This window comes from Cololabis saira, chromosome 6 (assembly GCF_033807715.1).
Source record: "Cololabis saira isolate AMF1-May2022 chromosome 6, fColSai1.1, whole genome shotgun sequence".
NCBI classification, from domain to species: domain Eukaryota; kingdom Metazoa; phylum Chordata; class Actinopteri; order Beloniformes; family Belonidae; genus Cololabis; species Cololabis saira.
The window spans coordinates 28,056,693-28,071,910 of NC_084592.1; the positions used below are offsets into that span (position 1 = coordinate 28,056,693).

Sequence of the window (15,218 nt, forward strand, 5' to 3'; positions counted from 1 at the left end):
CGACCAGAGGTTGCCAGGTAGGCTGCAGAATGCAGCAGGAACGTAGGCTGCCATGGCTGCGATAATTAGAGCCGAGCTGGCAACCCGGATGCCGAAACAATACTGACTTGGTGATTGGGAGATAGGTGGAGGGTGGAGCTTCAGAAACAATACTGACTTGGTGATTGGGAGATAGGTGGAGGGTGGAGCTTCAGGCCAAAACAAAAAATGACAACATAAACATCAGTTGAGGGCTGCAACTCCTCTTTTTAAACTGGAATATCCTGGCTTGAGTGCTGTTGTCAGTGACATAAGTATTTTAAATGAACATGATTTTTAAATGTCTGTTGACATATCGGGTTCATTTTATGATTCGTTTTATTATTCCTCTTAGATACAGCTCCTTTAATTAATAAATGAAGATATATGCCTCTCTGGTGGATTCAGTGGGACAATTTTGCCGGTGATTTAATATCACGGGCTTTCCGTTACACACCCTTACAGTCTATATTCTTTTTTAAATGCAGCAACATCATCATCAGAAGAGAAGTTCTAATACAAACATCGGCTTTGTGGTTGAACTGACATAACACAAAGGCTTTCACTGCATAAATGCATGAATCAGTTGTTGTTGAAGTTGTTTATTTCTAGTAGGATAAGCCCCTTGAGTTGTAACAACTCGTTTACGAGGGGGTCCTACAAATCAGTGTCAGGCTGAGTATCGAGTCAGCATCTGTCTTCACTTTCCAGGGACAGCGGGGGTCTCCGGGTTTCGATGGAGAGCCTGGTGTACCAGGCCAACCTGGTGAGCCTGGACCTGCTGGTCATCCAACGCACCATGGGGTGAGCTGACCAAGGAAACATCAGAGCCAATGTGTTAAGATGTGAACCGCAGTCATTCTTCTGTATACTGATGCTAAACTCAACTAACGTGAAATGTTTTTCCCGCAGGCGCTGGGATCCCAGATGGCTCAAGGGGTCGATTCAAAAACAGGACCCCAAGCCATGCTGAGCGGCACTAGGGTAAGACGATAACCGCTCAATTAAGCTAAGGACTGAAGCGCTGTTTGTCTCCCCAAAGGTTTTATTCTTTCTTAGACAAGGCTTTCAGGATGAATAACTTAACTAGCTGTGGGAAATCAATGGTGGACATCTGTGGATGTGGGATGTCTGGCACAGCGACGGATCCTTCTACTAATAGAAGATAAATGGGATATGTGTTAGGTTCGCAGCAGTGTTTCGGTGGGAGGTTTGTGTCAAAGTAACATCCAAAAGGATGATGATCAATATTATTCAGTTTTAGTGAAATGCTGATTAAACTCATCTATCTATTACGTGTATGTTCTGTGATAAAGTAGTGATTTTTCCTCTCAAGATAAATACTTCCTAGAATAATTACAATCTATATCCAAGATCTCTTTGAGATCGGCAGATCAACTTTTTATTTCTGTAAAAAAAAAAAAATGAAATGTGTAATATGTGAGAAAGACATGGAATGAAGGTGGTCCTTATACAATATGTGGAGTCATGTGTGAGGGATGACAGGGAGATTATAGTTCACAGTTTCATGGAGTGGTGGATTCAGGAGGCCGGCTCGCGCAACTTTTGAGGAGTTATGCAAGGCAACAAGTCCTTTTAAAGCGCCTCTAACATCGTGCCAAAAGAAGCCTCATTTTAGGATGCCATGTCACATGCAAATATGAAAAAGGTATTTACAATGCAGTCTTGAAAGATTTTGGGTTTGTCCACTTGCCAGAAAAGAAAAAACACACACATACACATCATTTAATCATGAAGACTTGTTTATCATATGAGGGAGTTTCTGTATTTCTTGTCGTTGTCCATGATGTCACACAGAGAAGCTGATGTCACATCTCTGGTGCCACCATATCAAGGTGATGCAGTTGGATGAGGGTTTGTTGTTCAGTTCCCTTGATTTTGACAGTATTTTATGCCAGGATGGCGATCGATGTTGTGGCCCATTGATTAGTTGATAAGAGAAGATAAGAAGCTTCTTGTAATGCTGGTGCTGGAATTTAGCTTCGTTAGCCCCTTTCTATCATTTCTATCTATCATTTTCTTCATCCCAAGAAACTGCTCCACACTGCAAAAATTCAAGCAAATAAAAAGCATCCATCTGCCTCTGTTGTTTTCTCTTGCTGTCAAAGTAACCATGGCAATGCATAGTGTCTCCTTTCCATACGGTGACAAGTGCTCAAGGACAATCTCATTGGAAACATAAGGATCTTTATTCTGAATCGCTTCACATTGTCATCTCCAACAGATTTATTGATTCCAGATAAAAAATACTATGAATGTACTCAGTAAATATTAAATATTCATGTTATGATGTAAATTTAAAAAAAACTAACACAGATAAAAAAGCTACTCATTTCTGATTATGATCAGACTGAATCAGAAAGCACAAGCTGGCCTTTCCGAGGTCAGTTCGGCTCCAGACGGGAGGAACGAGAAGGTTTTCACTCTCCCTCTTTTCCGCTGTACTCTACGGTGATGTTATTACTTCCTCAGACCTGGCTCCTTCCTCTCACTCTCGTTTTGGCCAGTCAAAACTCGCAGGTTTATGAGTCTGGGTCAGTCTCAGTCCCTGCTGCTGCTGCCATTGGACCGTCACCATTGCTACCTTGGAGTTCACATGTGATCCTCACACGCTCACGGCCAGCTCTCCCTGTCGCTCAGCCCCTGTCGCTCTGTTTTTGTGTGTCCATTATTTCCAACTCATGACCGTAAGAACATCGGCCTACTTTTAATACACGTTAAACGTCCCCAACCTATAGGCGATATTTCAATTCCAAGTGGCAGGTCTGGACTTGTGTACTAGAGGAGTTTATACTGGTATGACTCAAAAATGTAATTTGGCATTTCAGTCTTTGTACAGTTGGATCATTGTAATTGATGTCACAGATCAGCTAGCAGGCTAATATGTCTTCAAAAACTTCATCAAATTAATTGAGCGTCTAATACCACTCTGAACATTTCTGTTAATTTTACTTCTCCTTACGTCTCCTTAAAGAGTTAAATCTATGTTTGGTTCTGAGAGAGGTCTCACAAAACACTTACATATGCTTGGAAAGTCCTTTTGTTTTCAAGTATTGCATGACTAATATGATTTTTCATTTTTCATGGCTCATGATATTAATTAAAAGAAATGGACTATAACTGTTCTACCCAATTTATTATCACTGTGTTATCTGGAAGTTTTCCAGTTTTCCATTTGGAAACAGAGACAGGAAAATAAATGTATATATATATTTTTTAGGTTGACACATTTCCTTAGTTCGTACTGAAATATCCGTCACACTGTTCAAAGCAACTCAGGTGGGAGGTGGAGTCAGCCATACTTGACTCCACCCTTATCATCCACAGAGTGGGCCTCTTTTGAAAGTGGTGTTACAGCTTTGTGCTCCAAACAAAATGGCAGAGGCACAATCTTTTTTCTTTCTTTTTTTTTTGTGTTTTCCAATTTATAGTCACTTCCAGTACTCAAATAAATGAACACAAGCACAGAAAAAGTCCATTACATCTGGGTATAATAGTCAGTAGGGCAGTCATGTCTAAACAGCCCACTTTTCCTCATTGACACGATTTTTCCAGATTTACACCCACATGTGGATCAAAAAAGTTGTAGTTTAGTTCAGCTCAATAAATCAAGAACTCATGAGTTTGAATAACATATGAAGATGTCTGTGAAGTCTGGTCAGGTAGGAGTTGAGAAGTGAGTATGGTTTGTTGCTTTGAAAGGGATTTTCCCACGGCTGATAACGTTTCTTTGTAAAATTAAAGGCACTGGATGAAGCTTCAAGTTAATTTGTCTTTGGATGTTTTTACACTTAACCCCTTTTGAGTCTTCCAAGAAAAACATTTCTGTAAAGCATTTTACAGAACATCACCACTGCAAATGAGACCACCTCAGTTCAGTTTTAAGTCTGTTGAACAGTTTGCTTGACCTCAGCATGGTGAACATATGTGCTTTAAATTTACGTTGCTAGCTGTCACGTGGATTATTGTCTTTACTCGCTGTAGGCAGAACATGTGATATCAGGCATGGCAGGGAGGGAGGAGGGTGAGGTGTTTGTTTGGATGAAGAGAAACCATATTTTATATTTCTTATTTATTTTGAATCTTTTTGTGTTTACAGGAATCTGAACAAAATTATATTGGTTTTTCACAAGTCTGTGTTGTGTGATGTAGTAGGTACAGATGTACCATTTGCCCTAAGTGACATTCACCAATAATCCGAAGATGTAAAGTTTTGACATTTCTAAAATAATAGTGTGAACAAAAAGAGGACAGTGACCTCTTTGGATCGGAGCTGAACCAAAAAGAACTGGGTGTTTCTAACCCAGTGACAGTAAAAACCATTTTCTGTTGGTTCTCCTTCTGGTCCAATATAAGAGGACTGAGTTCAGTCCAATAAAAATAAATAAAAATTAAAGCTGCAAGCAGCGATGAACGGGCCCTCGCGCATGCAATTTGCACCAATTAAGGTTACGGTTACGGTTCAGGCCGTATTAACTGCCGAAGGAATGGCATAAATTGCGCAAACATTACACGATTAATTCAAAATGGCCGACTTCCTGTTTGGTTTCGGCCATGGCGCCAAGAGACTTTTTCTTAAGTTGCAACATGATACAGGTGTGTACCGATTTTTGTGCATGTACGTCAAACCGTATTGTGGTACTTGAGGCACAAAGTATTCTAGGGGGCGCTGTTGAGCCGTTCTGCCACGCCCATTAATGCAAACTATTAAATATAAACTTTTTCGCCAGGCCTGGCTGGCGTGCAAAATTTGGTGACTTTCTGGGCACGTTTAGGGGGGCAAAAAGTCCCTCCTTTCGTCAGAAGAATAAAGAAAGAAAGAAAGAAAGAAAGAAAGAAAGAAAGAAAGAAAGAAAGAAAGAAAGAAAGAAAGAAAGAAAGAAAGAAAGAAAGAAAGAAAGAAAGAAAGAAAGAAAGAAAGAAAGAAAGAAAGAAAGAATAAAGAATTCCTACGGATACAATAGGGCCTTCGCACTGTAAGTGCTCAGGCCCTAATGACAGTATTATGTGAAAACATCCTAAGAGAAATGTTTCTAACACACAGTTCCTCTAACTTCACAGAGAACACTGATGCTCTCTTGCATTGTATACATTTTAGCCTAAACCCAACATTTCATTTGGCGTTCTGTTTGTTTTAGGGAGAGGCTGGAGGGAGAGGACCTCCTGGCCCAAACGGTTCACCTGTAAGTCCATAAAATATTTCCTTCGAAGCACAAACTGCATCTTTGGACTTTGTGGTTCTCTCTCTTCATCTTTTGAATGTTTAATTCCTCCCTCTAAGGGCCAAGCAGGAACACAAGGATCCCCTGGAGATGTCGGTGAACCAGGACACATGGTATGACATCATACTATAACATTTCTAGTTAGATTTGTGAGTAGGGTGATACAGAAACATGCCTACAGGACAGAGTATAGATGTGATAGCAGGTTAATTGTGTTTCTAATGTGACTGTGTTTCCAGGGTCCACCTGGGCAAAGAGGACCCGAGGGCCCTCCAGGGAAACCAGGCGAAGATGTAAGTCAGGCTTCCAGCTGTCCTTCTGGCTTTACTTTTTCACTCTTACATTTGTGTGCCACGGTACTCCAGGAAAATACGCCACAGGAAAGTTTGACAAGCCCTGAACAACTGCAGCAAATATTAAGTGAAACCTGGCTGCGTCTGGAGTATTGTCAAGTCCAACATACTGTAGCTTTTCAGTATTTACTGTATAGAAGGATGGAGAGAACACACACAAGCATTATCTCATCTTTTATGGTTGATCATTTTGTTTTCTGCTAAATCTAAACCAAACAATGACTCATTTGTTATGGGTTTGGCCTAATGATAAATAGTTTAATGAAATGAACACATAACCATCTTGATACATTACAAAACCAAACCATTAACCAAAATTAACCCAGTTAGTTAGGTTAAGTTTGCAATTTGAAATTTGAAAATGAAGGGTACAACATGTGTTCAGAAACTCTTTTAGGGTAACCTAGAACCCAACAGATGAAATCTAATGTGTAATCTAGTGGTATGCCTGACTTTTTCTGAAAGCAAAAAAGGTTTGTAACATTGTGTCCTCACACAGGGAGAAGCTGGCAAATCAGGAAATTCAGGAGAAGTTGGATTCCCCGGTTCAGCAGTAAGATTTTCGAGTATTATAACCAATGAACACAATGGACACTTCTTCTTTATGATTCTTTGCTTGACATGAGTAATCATGTTTTTTCATGCCTCATATTTTAGGGGTCTAGAGGGTTTCCTGGTACTCCTGGGCCTCCTGGCCTGAAGGGTCACAGAGTGAGTATTTATTGTTTGAAATTAAATATTTCTCTTGGATTTTGGGAAATATTCCAATAGATGTTAGCTGTGTTTCTTTGGTCATCCTCTTTATAATGTTACCTATTCTTTCCATACTTGCTGAAGAGACCATATATGCACCTGTGCTTAGTATCTGTTTTCTTGTCCTTTGCAAACAGGGTCATGGTGGACCCATTGGCCAAAAAGGTGAATTTGGAGCACTTGGATCCAAGGTATAAATAATCACAAAAAGAATCCTTTTCAGTGTTTTTGTTGGATTGTGTGACTGACTGATTAGGCGCTGCCTGTCTAGATGCGTTTCTATTGCTACAGATATCCAAATGTAATTGAACAAATGTGTTTCCTTTGTTTTTTTTAGGGTGCTACAGGCCCTCCTGGCCCGATGGGAGGCCCTGGGCCCATGGTAAGATACGTTTTATATAAAGTTTATAATCTCTGAGTCGAGGAATCAAATGATTTGTGAAAGTTTTACTAATCATTCATTACTTAAATCACCAGTTTATTTACCAAGTTTATTTTGCTAACAGTCACACGCAGATATAGTTTTTTTGTTCTCTGCAGGGTTATAATAGTTTTGAATTTTTCATTTTAGTTTAGTTTTATTTCGTTTTGACTTTTTCTCCTTCAATTCAGTTAGTTTTAATTTGTTTTTAGTGTGGGTTTGCTAGTTTTTATTAGTTTTTATATTTTCAAAAATGGTTAGTTTTAGTTAAGTTTTTATTAGTTTTAGTTTTAGATTTAGTTTCGACGTCACGGACCGTGAGGCGTTAAGGTGCCGTAGCTGCCAGTTGGAGATAAACGGCCAGAGCGGAATAAATTGATCATACCAAGAGGCTTATATTGACAGGGACGAAAACGGAGGAAATTATATCTATAATTTCAGTTAGTTTTAATTAGTTTTCTAAACACGCAATATAGTTTCAGTTAGTTATCGTTTTTGTCTTTTAATTTTCGTTTTTATTTAGTTCAGTTAACTAAATTGTTTTTTCAATTTTAGTTTTCGTTATTTCGTTAGTTTTCGTGAACGATAATAACTCTGGTTCTCTGGTCTTATATTGAATGAAAAGGAGCAGCTGTAAGTTATCTCCCACTTCGTATAACAGGGTCCTGCTGGGATGCCCGGCGAGAGAGGACGTCCTGGACCCGGCGGCATAGCAGTAAGAACATTTACATGAAGCAAAAGTTGCTTAGTCTTTTCACCAGTGACAGAAATGTCAAAATGATGGGTGACTGTATTTCACTAAAATGAGTATCACTTTGAAATTTAAGCAAATTGTATAGTTATGCAGAGACACAGATTTCTCTACTATCTATTAACTAGCTTCTCTCTGTTAGGGGAAGCGTGGTTCACCTGGCAATCTCGGAAAATCTGGCCCAATGGTAAGTCAGCATTCATAATGTTTTACTACAGTGTGGGGGGGGGGGTGCATTATGCTATTATTAGATACAGATATGAATACTCAGGTGAGTTTGAGTGGAATAGATATGGCTAACATTCATCAGTTGTTTAAACTTGATGAGCACACACAAGTTTATCAAATTTGTCAGGCTAGATATCTGTGCAGGTAGACAAACAGACTTACAAAGGGTAATGGACTGTACATGCGCCTCAGCTTCCCTTTTGGTAATAAGAAGGTTTTCTTTAGATTTTAGTCGCTGTTAACAACTATGTTTTTATTTGCAGAAACACATATCTCCAAATATCCATATTTGTTAAATAACCATGTGAATTAAAAGCTTTAGTCAAATTATAAACACACAGATAATGTTGGTATGATAGCTCTTACCTGCTACAGTATGTCCTCATACATTTGTCCTGTGAAATTACATTTTTAAGGTTACAACTTCATTAAAACATGTTCTTGTAACCTTAACAGGGACCCCTGGGCCTCAGTGGACCACCTGGGTATCCAGGATCCCCAGGCATGAAGGTACAGTATGTCGAAACAAAAGCTTTCTTTCAACACCTAAAGGCTCATAATCATTGGCCTTGTGGATGTTTTTGATGCTGTTCCAATCTAATGTGCCAAATGAATTGAGATCTAATGTACTTTGGTATTATTTTTTACAGGGACAACCTGGCCCCACAGGCGTCCGGGGTCCAGAGGGCCCACAGGGGCAGAGAGGAGAGACCGGTCACCTGGGAAGAGCTGGACCAGTTGGCCTCAGGGTTAATGTCCACCTTTACTTGTACTTACATGTCACATAGATAGAGCACTTTATAAGGAAGCATTACTTCTAGGCAGCTGATCCAGGTGATCAGTGTGTTAAGCCGATTATCTAATCTGGAACCTTTTATGTTCAAAGGGACCCGGGGGTACAGATGGAGGAACAGGTGCCAAGGGACCAGTGGTTCGTACATAGTCATTTATTTCAGGAACATTCTCCGTTAGTTCAATGAATATGTGAAGCTAAGAAAAATGTGCCTCACTTTTTACAGGGTACTGTTGGCCCACAAGGTCAAGGCGGTCATCTTGGGCCCCATGGTCCACCAGGACCTCAGGGGAGCACGGGTCAGCCTGGTATCAAAGGACAACTGGTAAATTGACTCTTAGCTTTGATTGTATTATTAATCTAAATTCTTGCAGCATTTTTAAACTTGCTAAAACAGTAAACTGTAGTGTAAATCACACTCATTTTGTTATCATTCTATTTCAAAGGGAGATGTTGGTGTCCCAGGGTTCAAAGGAGAGTTTGGACCCAAAGGAGAACCTGTAAGATTGCAATCGAAAAAAAAAAGAAAAATACAAAAATTAAGATTAATGTTTTCTTTCTCAAAATTTAAGCACATTTAACTGAACAAATTAAACATCTAGGCCTAGCGCCTTGGCTTCAGTGGAATTTCAGTTTTCCTTTTCTTTTTTTGCCTGTTTTTCAGGGTCCACCAGGCTCACAGGGAATCATCGGATCTCAGGGAGAGGAAGGAAAGCGTGGAACACGTGGAGACCCCGGCTCGGTCGGCCCAAATGGTCCTGTCGGTGAGAGAGTGAGTCACCAATTTAACTCTCTCTGACATTCTCACATTCATTCGTCAAACAGTTATAGATTGCAGCAGGAGTCAGTTCAATAACAAATTCCGGCCAGAAATGTCATAACTTGAATCATTTTTCTAAATCGCTGCGTCGGAAATTGCAAATGGTCCAATTTAAATGGAAAATACTTAACGATAGTGGCAAATAATGTAATTTCACAACAGATAGGGCTTGTTGCATTTCATGCTTCCCAGGTAGCAAAGAAAGTTTAGCCTAATTACTGCTCATACCTGATATTTTCATATGGCCCCAATCCTGATAAAGACTGAGGATGACCTCTAGGCTACACAAAACCTGGCAATGCCATAACTGAATCGTAACTGGGTCAAAACCAGCTCAGATAAAGTGCAGTTGCATTTGATATCTTGGTCTGTGTTCTCTGTCACACTTCACACTAGGACTAATACTATCAAGATTACTATCAAAGTATTACTTCTTTTTGCCTGGGTTTACCAAGGTATAACAAATGTGTATTTTCAGGGTTCTCCGGGAAACAGAGGATTCCCTGGTGCTGATGGCCTTCCAGGTCCTAAAGTACGCTGTTTCTCTTTTTTATTCTACTCCAATGAAATCAGCAGTAAAAATGTTATTGTGATGTGAATATTTATCTCGTTGTTCAGCATATCAAGTGATAAAATAATGAGTAAATGTCTCTCTCTTTTTGGAAAGGGTGCTCAAGGAGATCGTGGTACTTCTGGACCATCAGGGCCAAAGGGTTCTTTAGGAGACCCAGGGCGTCCTGGAGAGCCTGGTCTCCCAGGTGCAAGGGTAACAGAAGAGCCTCACTTTTTACTTTTTTTTTCTATTTAACTAGGTCTGAATGGTTATTGCTGTTGCTAATTTTTTGGGGAAACTTTTTCAAAGGGTCTAACTGGAACCCCAGGTGTCCAGGGAGCAGAAGGCAAGCCAGGACCGCTGGTAGGTTGTAGCACTTGATTACATTTCATTCAGGAGACATGCAGTTTGTTTTGAAGATCCACTGTATACGATGAAGTGATGTTAAGGGATACATGGTGCAACTAAGTGAATACCCTGCAGTAAAGACCAAACTATGTTGGCTGATGTATGTTCTTATTTAAATATATTTATACTCACCTGCCACTTTATTAGGTGGCCAGTGGGTGTATACATAAATAAAAACTAGTGATTATAAATGTGATATTTCTGCCAATAACATTCAATAAATGTATTTTTATGTTATAATGTTTCTTTAATTTTAGCTAAGGAAAAGCATGTGTTGCTTTTATGCAGGGTGCCCCGGGTGAGGATGGTCGCCCAGGAGCAGCGGGGTCTATTGGAAACAGAGGTCCTGCAGGAACCATGGGAGGTCCAGGCCCCAAAGGCTTCAGTGTAAGAGCAGAGAGTCGCATAAAAACATCCATTAACTGTCGGATCAGGACATTAACATCCTTATAAGATTCTAATTAAAAACCTTTTTTACTCTCAAAGGGTGACCCAGGAAAGACAGGCGAACTGGGATCACCAGGAGTGCCAGGCCAAAGAGTAAGTACTGTTGATAAATTTAGATTTCTGTTTCTGCATAGAGAGGAAGACAAAGACCTCTCTGCCAGGGTATCTTTAGGGATATTTTTACATCAGGGATCCATTTTACTGCATATCTTAATAGTTTATTAATTCTTTATCTATAAAAAACCTTACATCATGGAACAGGGTCCACTTTAGTAGTAAGATGAACAGCATTGTCACTTTTTTATCAGGGTCCCCCAGGAAAAGATGGAGAAGTTGGTCCTGCAGGCCCCCCTGGCCCTTCTGTAAGAATATGATTTCTCTACTTTAATTAAAACTGCTTAAGCTTTTCTCTGTGACTGATGCAAATAAGAATTAATGTTTTTTTGCCTCTTAAAGGGCGTTGCAGGAGACAGAGGAGAGCAAGGACCACCAGGCCTAAATGGATTCCAGGTGGGCATTTGTTTTTATTAGTTTCTTAGGAGGATTCAAGACACTTATTATATTGAATAAATGCAAAAGCGCAAGAAGGTGGAAAATCATTAAATCAGTATTGAAATGTGCTCTAATGGTCATCGTTCACGATTCCCTTTTAGGGTCTACCTGGAAATCAAGGACCTCCTGGAGAATCTGGTAAACCAGGTGATCTGGTGAGTCCAAGAAAAATTGATAAAAGCAGTTCCTTGGCATGTTTGAAATGAAAGGACGTGCTTTATGTTGCTTTCTTTTTGGCTTGAACTCATTGTAGATGTTCTTTTGCTCTTTTCTTTTTGCAGGGCATTCCTGGAGAACTTGGTCCTGTGGGTCAAATTGGACCAAGGGTACATGATTTACATACGATGTATTGAGTTAACTTATTCTAGTCTGAAGTGTCTGGTGACATTAACAACCTGCTGCTGAAATCTATCCTCAAGGGGGAGCGTGGAATTCCTGGAGAGAGAGGAGAACTAGGCTCCACTGGTCTGCAGGGACCTAAAGGAATTCCTGGTGCACCCGGTCCAGATGGACCAAAGGTAACGATGCTCTGGCATGGCCTTTGTGTGCAGCAAAAAGGGAACTGACTCATGGTAATGATGTTCTAAGCTTAATGCTTGTCACCGTAGGGTAGCCCTGGCCCCACCGGTGCCCTGGGTGATATTGGTCCTCCCGGTCTTCAAGGAATGCCAGGAGAGAGAGGTATCTCTGGTTCTCCTGGTCCTAAAGGTGACAGAGTAAGTTTGTCATCACTCTTGTTCAAAATCATAAACTACAGTAGGTTTTGGAAGATCCCAGTGAAGTTACAATTAACCAGTTTGAGTTTCTTTCTGAATTACTTAATTCCTTTGGCAAATGACTGTGACTGTCAGGCACTAATGGTGAGTCTAATAGTTTCTCTATTTGTGCAGGGAGCAATTGGTGAAAAGGGATCAGAAGGTACAGCCGGAAATGATGGCGCAAGAGTGAGTAAAAATCCTTTCTCGCCTTGCAGCAAACTCACGTTCTTTTAACTCAGCCATGAAAAAAATCTCCTTTACGCTCGTGAAACACAATAATCTGTAACTGATGATGAAGTCTTGTCCCAGCTTGTGTCTGCTGGGGGGACTTTTCATGCTACTGTTAATCTTGAGGAATGGTGATTAGCAGTACTCGAGTTGAGGGGGGATGAGGGGGGATGGCATCCCCCCTGAAATAAAAACGGTCAAAATCATCCCCCCCTACAAAACTGCCATCCCCCCTTTCCATCCCTTATGTCATTTCATCAATGAATGTGGTTTTACTGCTAATTCAACATTTAGAGTCATCACCAGAAAAATAACACCAGAAAAATGTGACAATTTTCACCTGTTTCAGGTAAATTTTCACTTGAAATAAGTGGGAATATCTGCCAGTGGGACAAGATTTATCTTCTTATTACAAGCAAAAAAATCTTGTTGCACTGGCAGATTTTTCTACTTATTTCAAGTGAAAATCTACTTGAAACAGGTGAAAATTGTTGTTTTTTTCCAGTGATGAGTCTTGTTTTAAGTGTAATGACATTTTTTTTACTAAAATGAGACATTTTAACTAGAAATAGGACAAATATTCTTGTTAAGATTTTGAGTTTTTGCAGTGATCCATTTTACTTATCCTGTGAAGGACAGAGTCATATTGAGAAGTTCAGAAAACTGTTTTTTATTGTTGTGTTTTGATGTATTTGATGTAAGCCCAGTGGATATTTAAAGCTTACAGAAGGCTGCATTTAACTGCTGCTATGTCATTCCTGCAGTATTTCTGTAGGTGTTTTGGTCAGTGCTATTATTTGTAATATATTATATTATTTGTAATCAGCACAAATTATCTGTCCCCATATGATAAAATCCACCATCCCCCCTGATTCTTTTTTACAACTCGAGTACTGGTTATTAGCAGAGGTTCCCAACCTGTTGTTGTTTTTTCCTACAGGGAGCTCCCGGTCCTGTTGGCCCACTAGGACCTGCTGGACCAAGTGGTGAGAAGGTAGAGTTCATTAATGTTTTGGTAGTAATATGACAGCCTCTGGCTTGAATTTATTTTACAAATGTAAATGTCCTGAATTGATGCAACAGTATCAGAGAAAGGTTGTATGTACTTTTACTAAACATGTGACTTCTCCACAGGGGGAACCTGGACCCAGAGGACCATCTGGACCTCCAGGATCTAGAGGAACACCCGTATGTGGACCTGATCTGTGCTTTCATTTTGCATACTAATAAATGTTGGTCTTTTGGTTATTATTTTACAGTGTATCAATTAAAAATAATTACTATTTCAGGGAGCAAGAGGTGACCCTGGCCCAATTGGTGCTGTTGGATTTTCTGGACCACCTGTGAGTATCTGGATGACTTGTTTTCCAACAAATATTTGTTACTTATACCAATGTTCCTGGCGGTCAAGGGTGTCTTAAAACTATCATCACTTTGCAGGGTCCTGATGGCCAACCAGGAGTCAAGGGAGAGCCTGGAGAGCAAGGCCAGAAAGGGGATGCTGGGTCTCCAGGACCACAGGGCTTAGCGGGAGCTCATGGACCTCCTGTGAGTTTCAAAGATAAAGAAACTACATGATGCAGTAGTTGTCCTGACACATTTGAATGGAATGTTATCGTGTCATGAGCCATCTCTGTGTTTCTCTGATGAGAATTATTTAAGTCTTTGTTCATAATTATTATTATTATTTTTAGGGGCCAACTGGTGTTGCTGGACTGAAAGGAGGAAGAGGGACGCAGGGTGCACCAGTAAGATCATAAATCATATAAGGAAATTGAATGATTTCCAACAGGATTTCTTCAGTTTACCTTTAGTTTATCCCACTGTTCTGTTGTCTCACCATTTTTTAAACAGTACATTCTGTGTTCTGAAACTTGTAAAGCTGTATCTGAGGACTTTTCTGCTCACAGGGCCCCACCGGTTTCCCTGGATCTCCAGGAAGAGTTGGACCACCGGGCCCAACCGTAAGTAATGCACTTTATAAGGAGATTATAAGGACCACACATACGAAAAGGGAAAAATATAAATCGTAACGATCATTAGGGTGCAAAATGTTTATTGTGTCTATTAAACGTACTTTGGTTTCTGTGTGTTGAGATGTGTGTATGCAGACAAATTGGGTATGAATGCAAGAAATAACTCCTTTGGTATCACAGCTGCTTATGAGCAAGTTGTTGGGTTTTATTTTTCTAGTTTATGAGTTTAACTTCTCTTGTCAGGGTCCCGTTGGAGAGGCTGGGCCTTTGGGACTTCCAGGAAAAGAAGGTCCTCGTGGACTCCGTGGAGATCACGGGCCTCCTGGAAGGCAAGGAGAGCGTGGCCCTGCAGGACCACTAGGGAGTCCCGGAGACAAAGGGGACTCTGGAGAGGACGGCCCCACGGTAAACCCATGTTACACTGTCCTGTTGGCTGTTTTATAAAAATGTTGACACTGATTGAAGTTGGAAGGTTGTTATTTGGTTGGGTGTTGGAGTATTGAATCTTAATATTTTCTGTGTTTTTACACTGACTTCAGGGTCCTGACGGTCCTCCGGGTCCATCTGGAACTACGGGACAAAGAGGCATTGTTGGTCTTCCTGGTCAGAGAGGAGAGCGCGGCATGCCGGGCCTTCCAGGACCAGCGGTTTGTCCTTTTGTCCTTTTGTCCTCTTCCACTCAATTGTGCATTTTATTTAAGCACTTGCGCAGTATATTGTTGGTACTTGCATTTTTAGTCATCCGCTTTTTGTTCTGTAGGGTCCACCAGGAAAACAGGGATCTACAGGATCATCTGGAGATAAAGGCCCTCCAGGTCCAGTTGGTGTTCCCGGTGCTAATGGGCCTCGTGGTGATCCTGGTCCTAATGTATGCACATGTTTCAAACCAGTTTTGGTTCCTAAACGTCATCTCCAC

The 15,218-nt window shown here is 40.5% G+C and overlaps 1 protein-coding gene across 1 annotated transcript in view; it reads left to right on the forward strand.

Moving 5' to 3' along the window:
* The window catches only part of col5a2a (collagen, type V, alpha 2a), a 52,874-nt gene that overhangs the window by 29,610 nt on the left and 8,046 nt on the right, over positions 1-15,218 (forward strand). The window contains exons 7-44 of the mRNA XM_061723883.1: positions 730-822; positions 931-1,002; positions 5,178-5,222; positions 5,321-5,374; positions 5,501-5,554; positions 6,114-6,167; positions 6,272-6,325; positions 6,505-6,558; positions 6,705-6,749; positions 7,450-7,503; positions 7,682-7,726; positions 8,224-8,277; positions 8,418-8,516; positions 8,654-8,698; positions 8,787-8,885; positions 9,007-9,060; positions 9,225-9,332; positions 9,859-9,912; positions 10,048-10,146; positions 10,243-10,296; positions 10,630-10,728; positions 10,828-10,881; positions 11,097-11,150; positions 11,245-11,298; positions 11,442-11,495; positions 11,622-11,666; positions 11,760-11,858; positions 11,949-12,056; positions 12,231-12,284; positions 13,267-13,320; positions 13,461-13,514; positions 13,616-13,669; positions 13,767-13,874; positions 14,021-14,074; positions 14,237-14,290; positions 14,546-14,707; positions 14,842-14,949; positions 15,063-15,170. Of these exons, the coding sequence (XP_061579867.1) occupies positions 730-822; positions 931-1,002; positions 5,178-5,222; positions 5,321-5,374; positions 5,501-5,554; positions 6,114-6,167; positions 6,272-6,325; positions 6,505-6,558; positions 6,705-6,749; positions 7,450-7,503; positions 7,682-7,726; positions 8,224-8,277; positions 8,418-8,516; positions 8,654-8,698; positions 8,787-8,885; positions 9,007-9,060; positions 9,225-9,332; positions 9,859-9,912; positions 10,048-10,146; positions 10,243-10,296; positions 10,630-10,728; positions 10,828-10,881; positions 11,097-11,150; positions 11,245-11,298; positions 11,442-11,495; positions 11,622-11,666; positions 11,760-11,858; positions 11,949-12,056; positions 12,231-12,284; positions 13,267-13,320; positions 13,461-13,514; positions 13,616-13,669; positions 13,767-13,874; positions 14,021-14,074; positions 14,237-14,290; positions 14,546-14,707; positions 14,842-14,949; positions 15,063-15,170 (2,667 nt within the window). The remainder of the gene's footprint in view (positions 1-729; positions 823-930; positions 1,003-5,177; positions 5,223-5,320; positions 5,375-5,500; positions 5,555-6,113; positions 6,168-6,271; positions 6,326-6,504; positions 6,559-6,704; positions 6,750-7,449; positions 7,504-7,681; positions 7,727-8,223; positions 8,278-8,417; positions 8,517-8,653; positions 8,699-8,786; positions 8,886-9,006; positions 9,061-9,224; positions 9,333-9,858; positions 9,913-10,047; positions 10,147-10,242; positions 10,297-10,629; positions 10,729-10,827; positions 10,882-11,096; positions 11,151-11,244; positions 11,299-11,441; positions 11,496-11,621; positions 11,667-11,759; positions 11,859-11,948; positions 12,057-12,230; positions 12,285-13,266; positions 13,321-13,460; positions 13,515-13,615; positions 13,670-13,766; positions 13,875-14,020; positions 14,075-14,236; positions 14,291-14,545; positions 14,708-14,841; positions 14,950-15,062; positions 15,171-15,218) is intronic.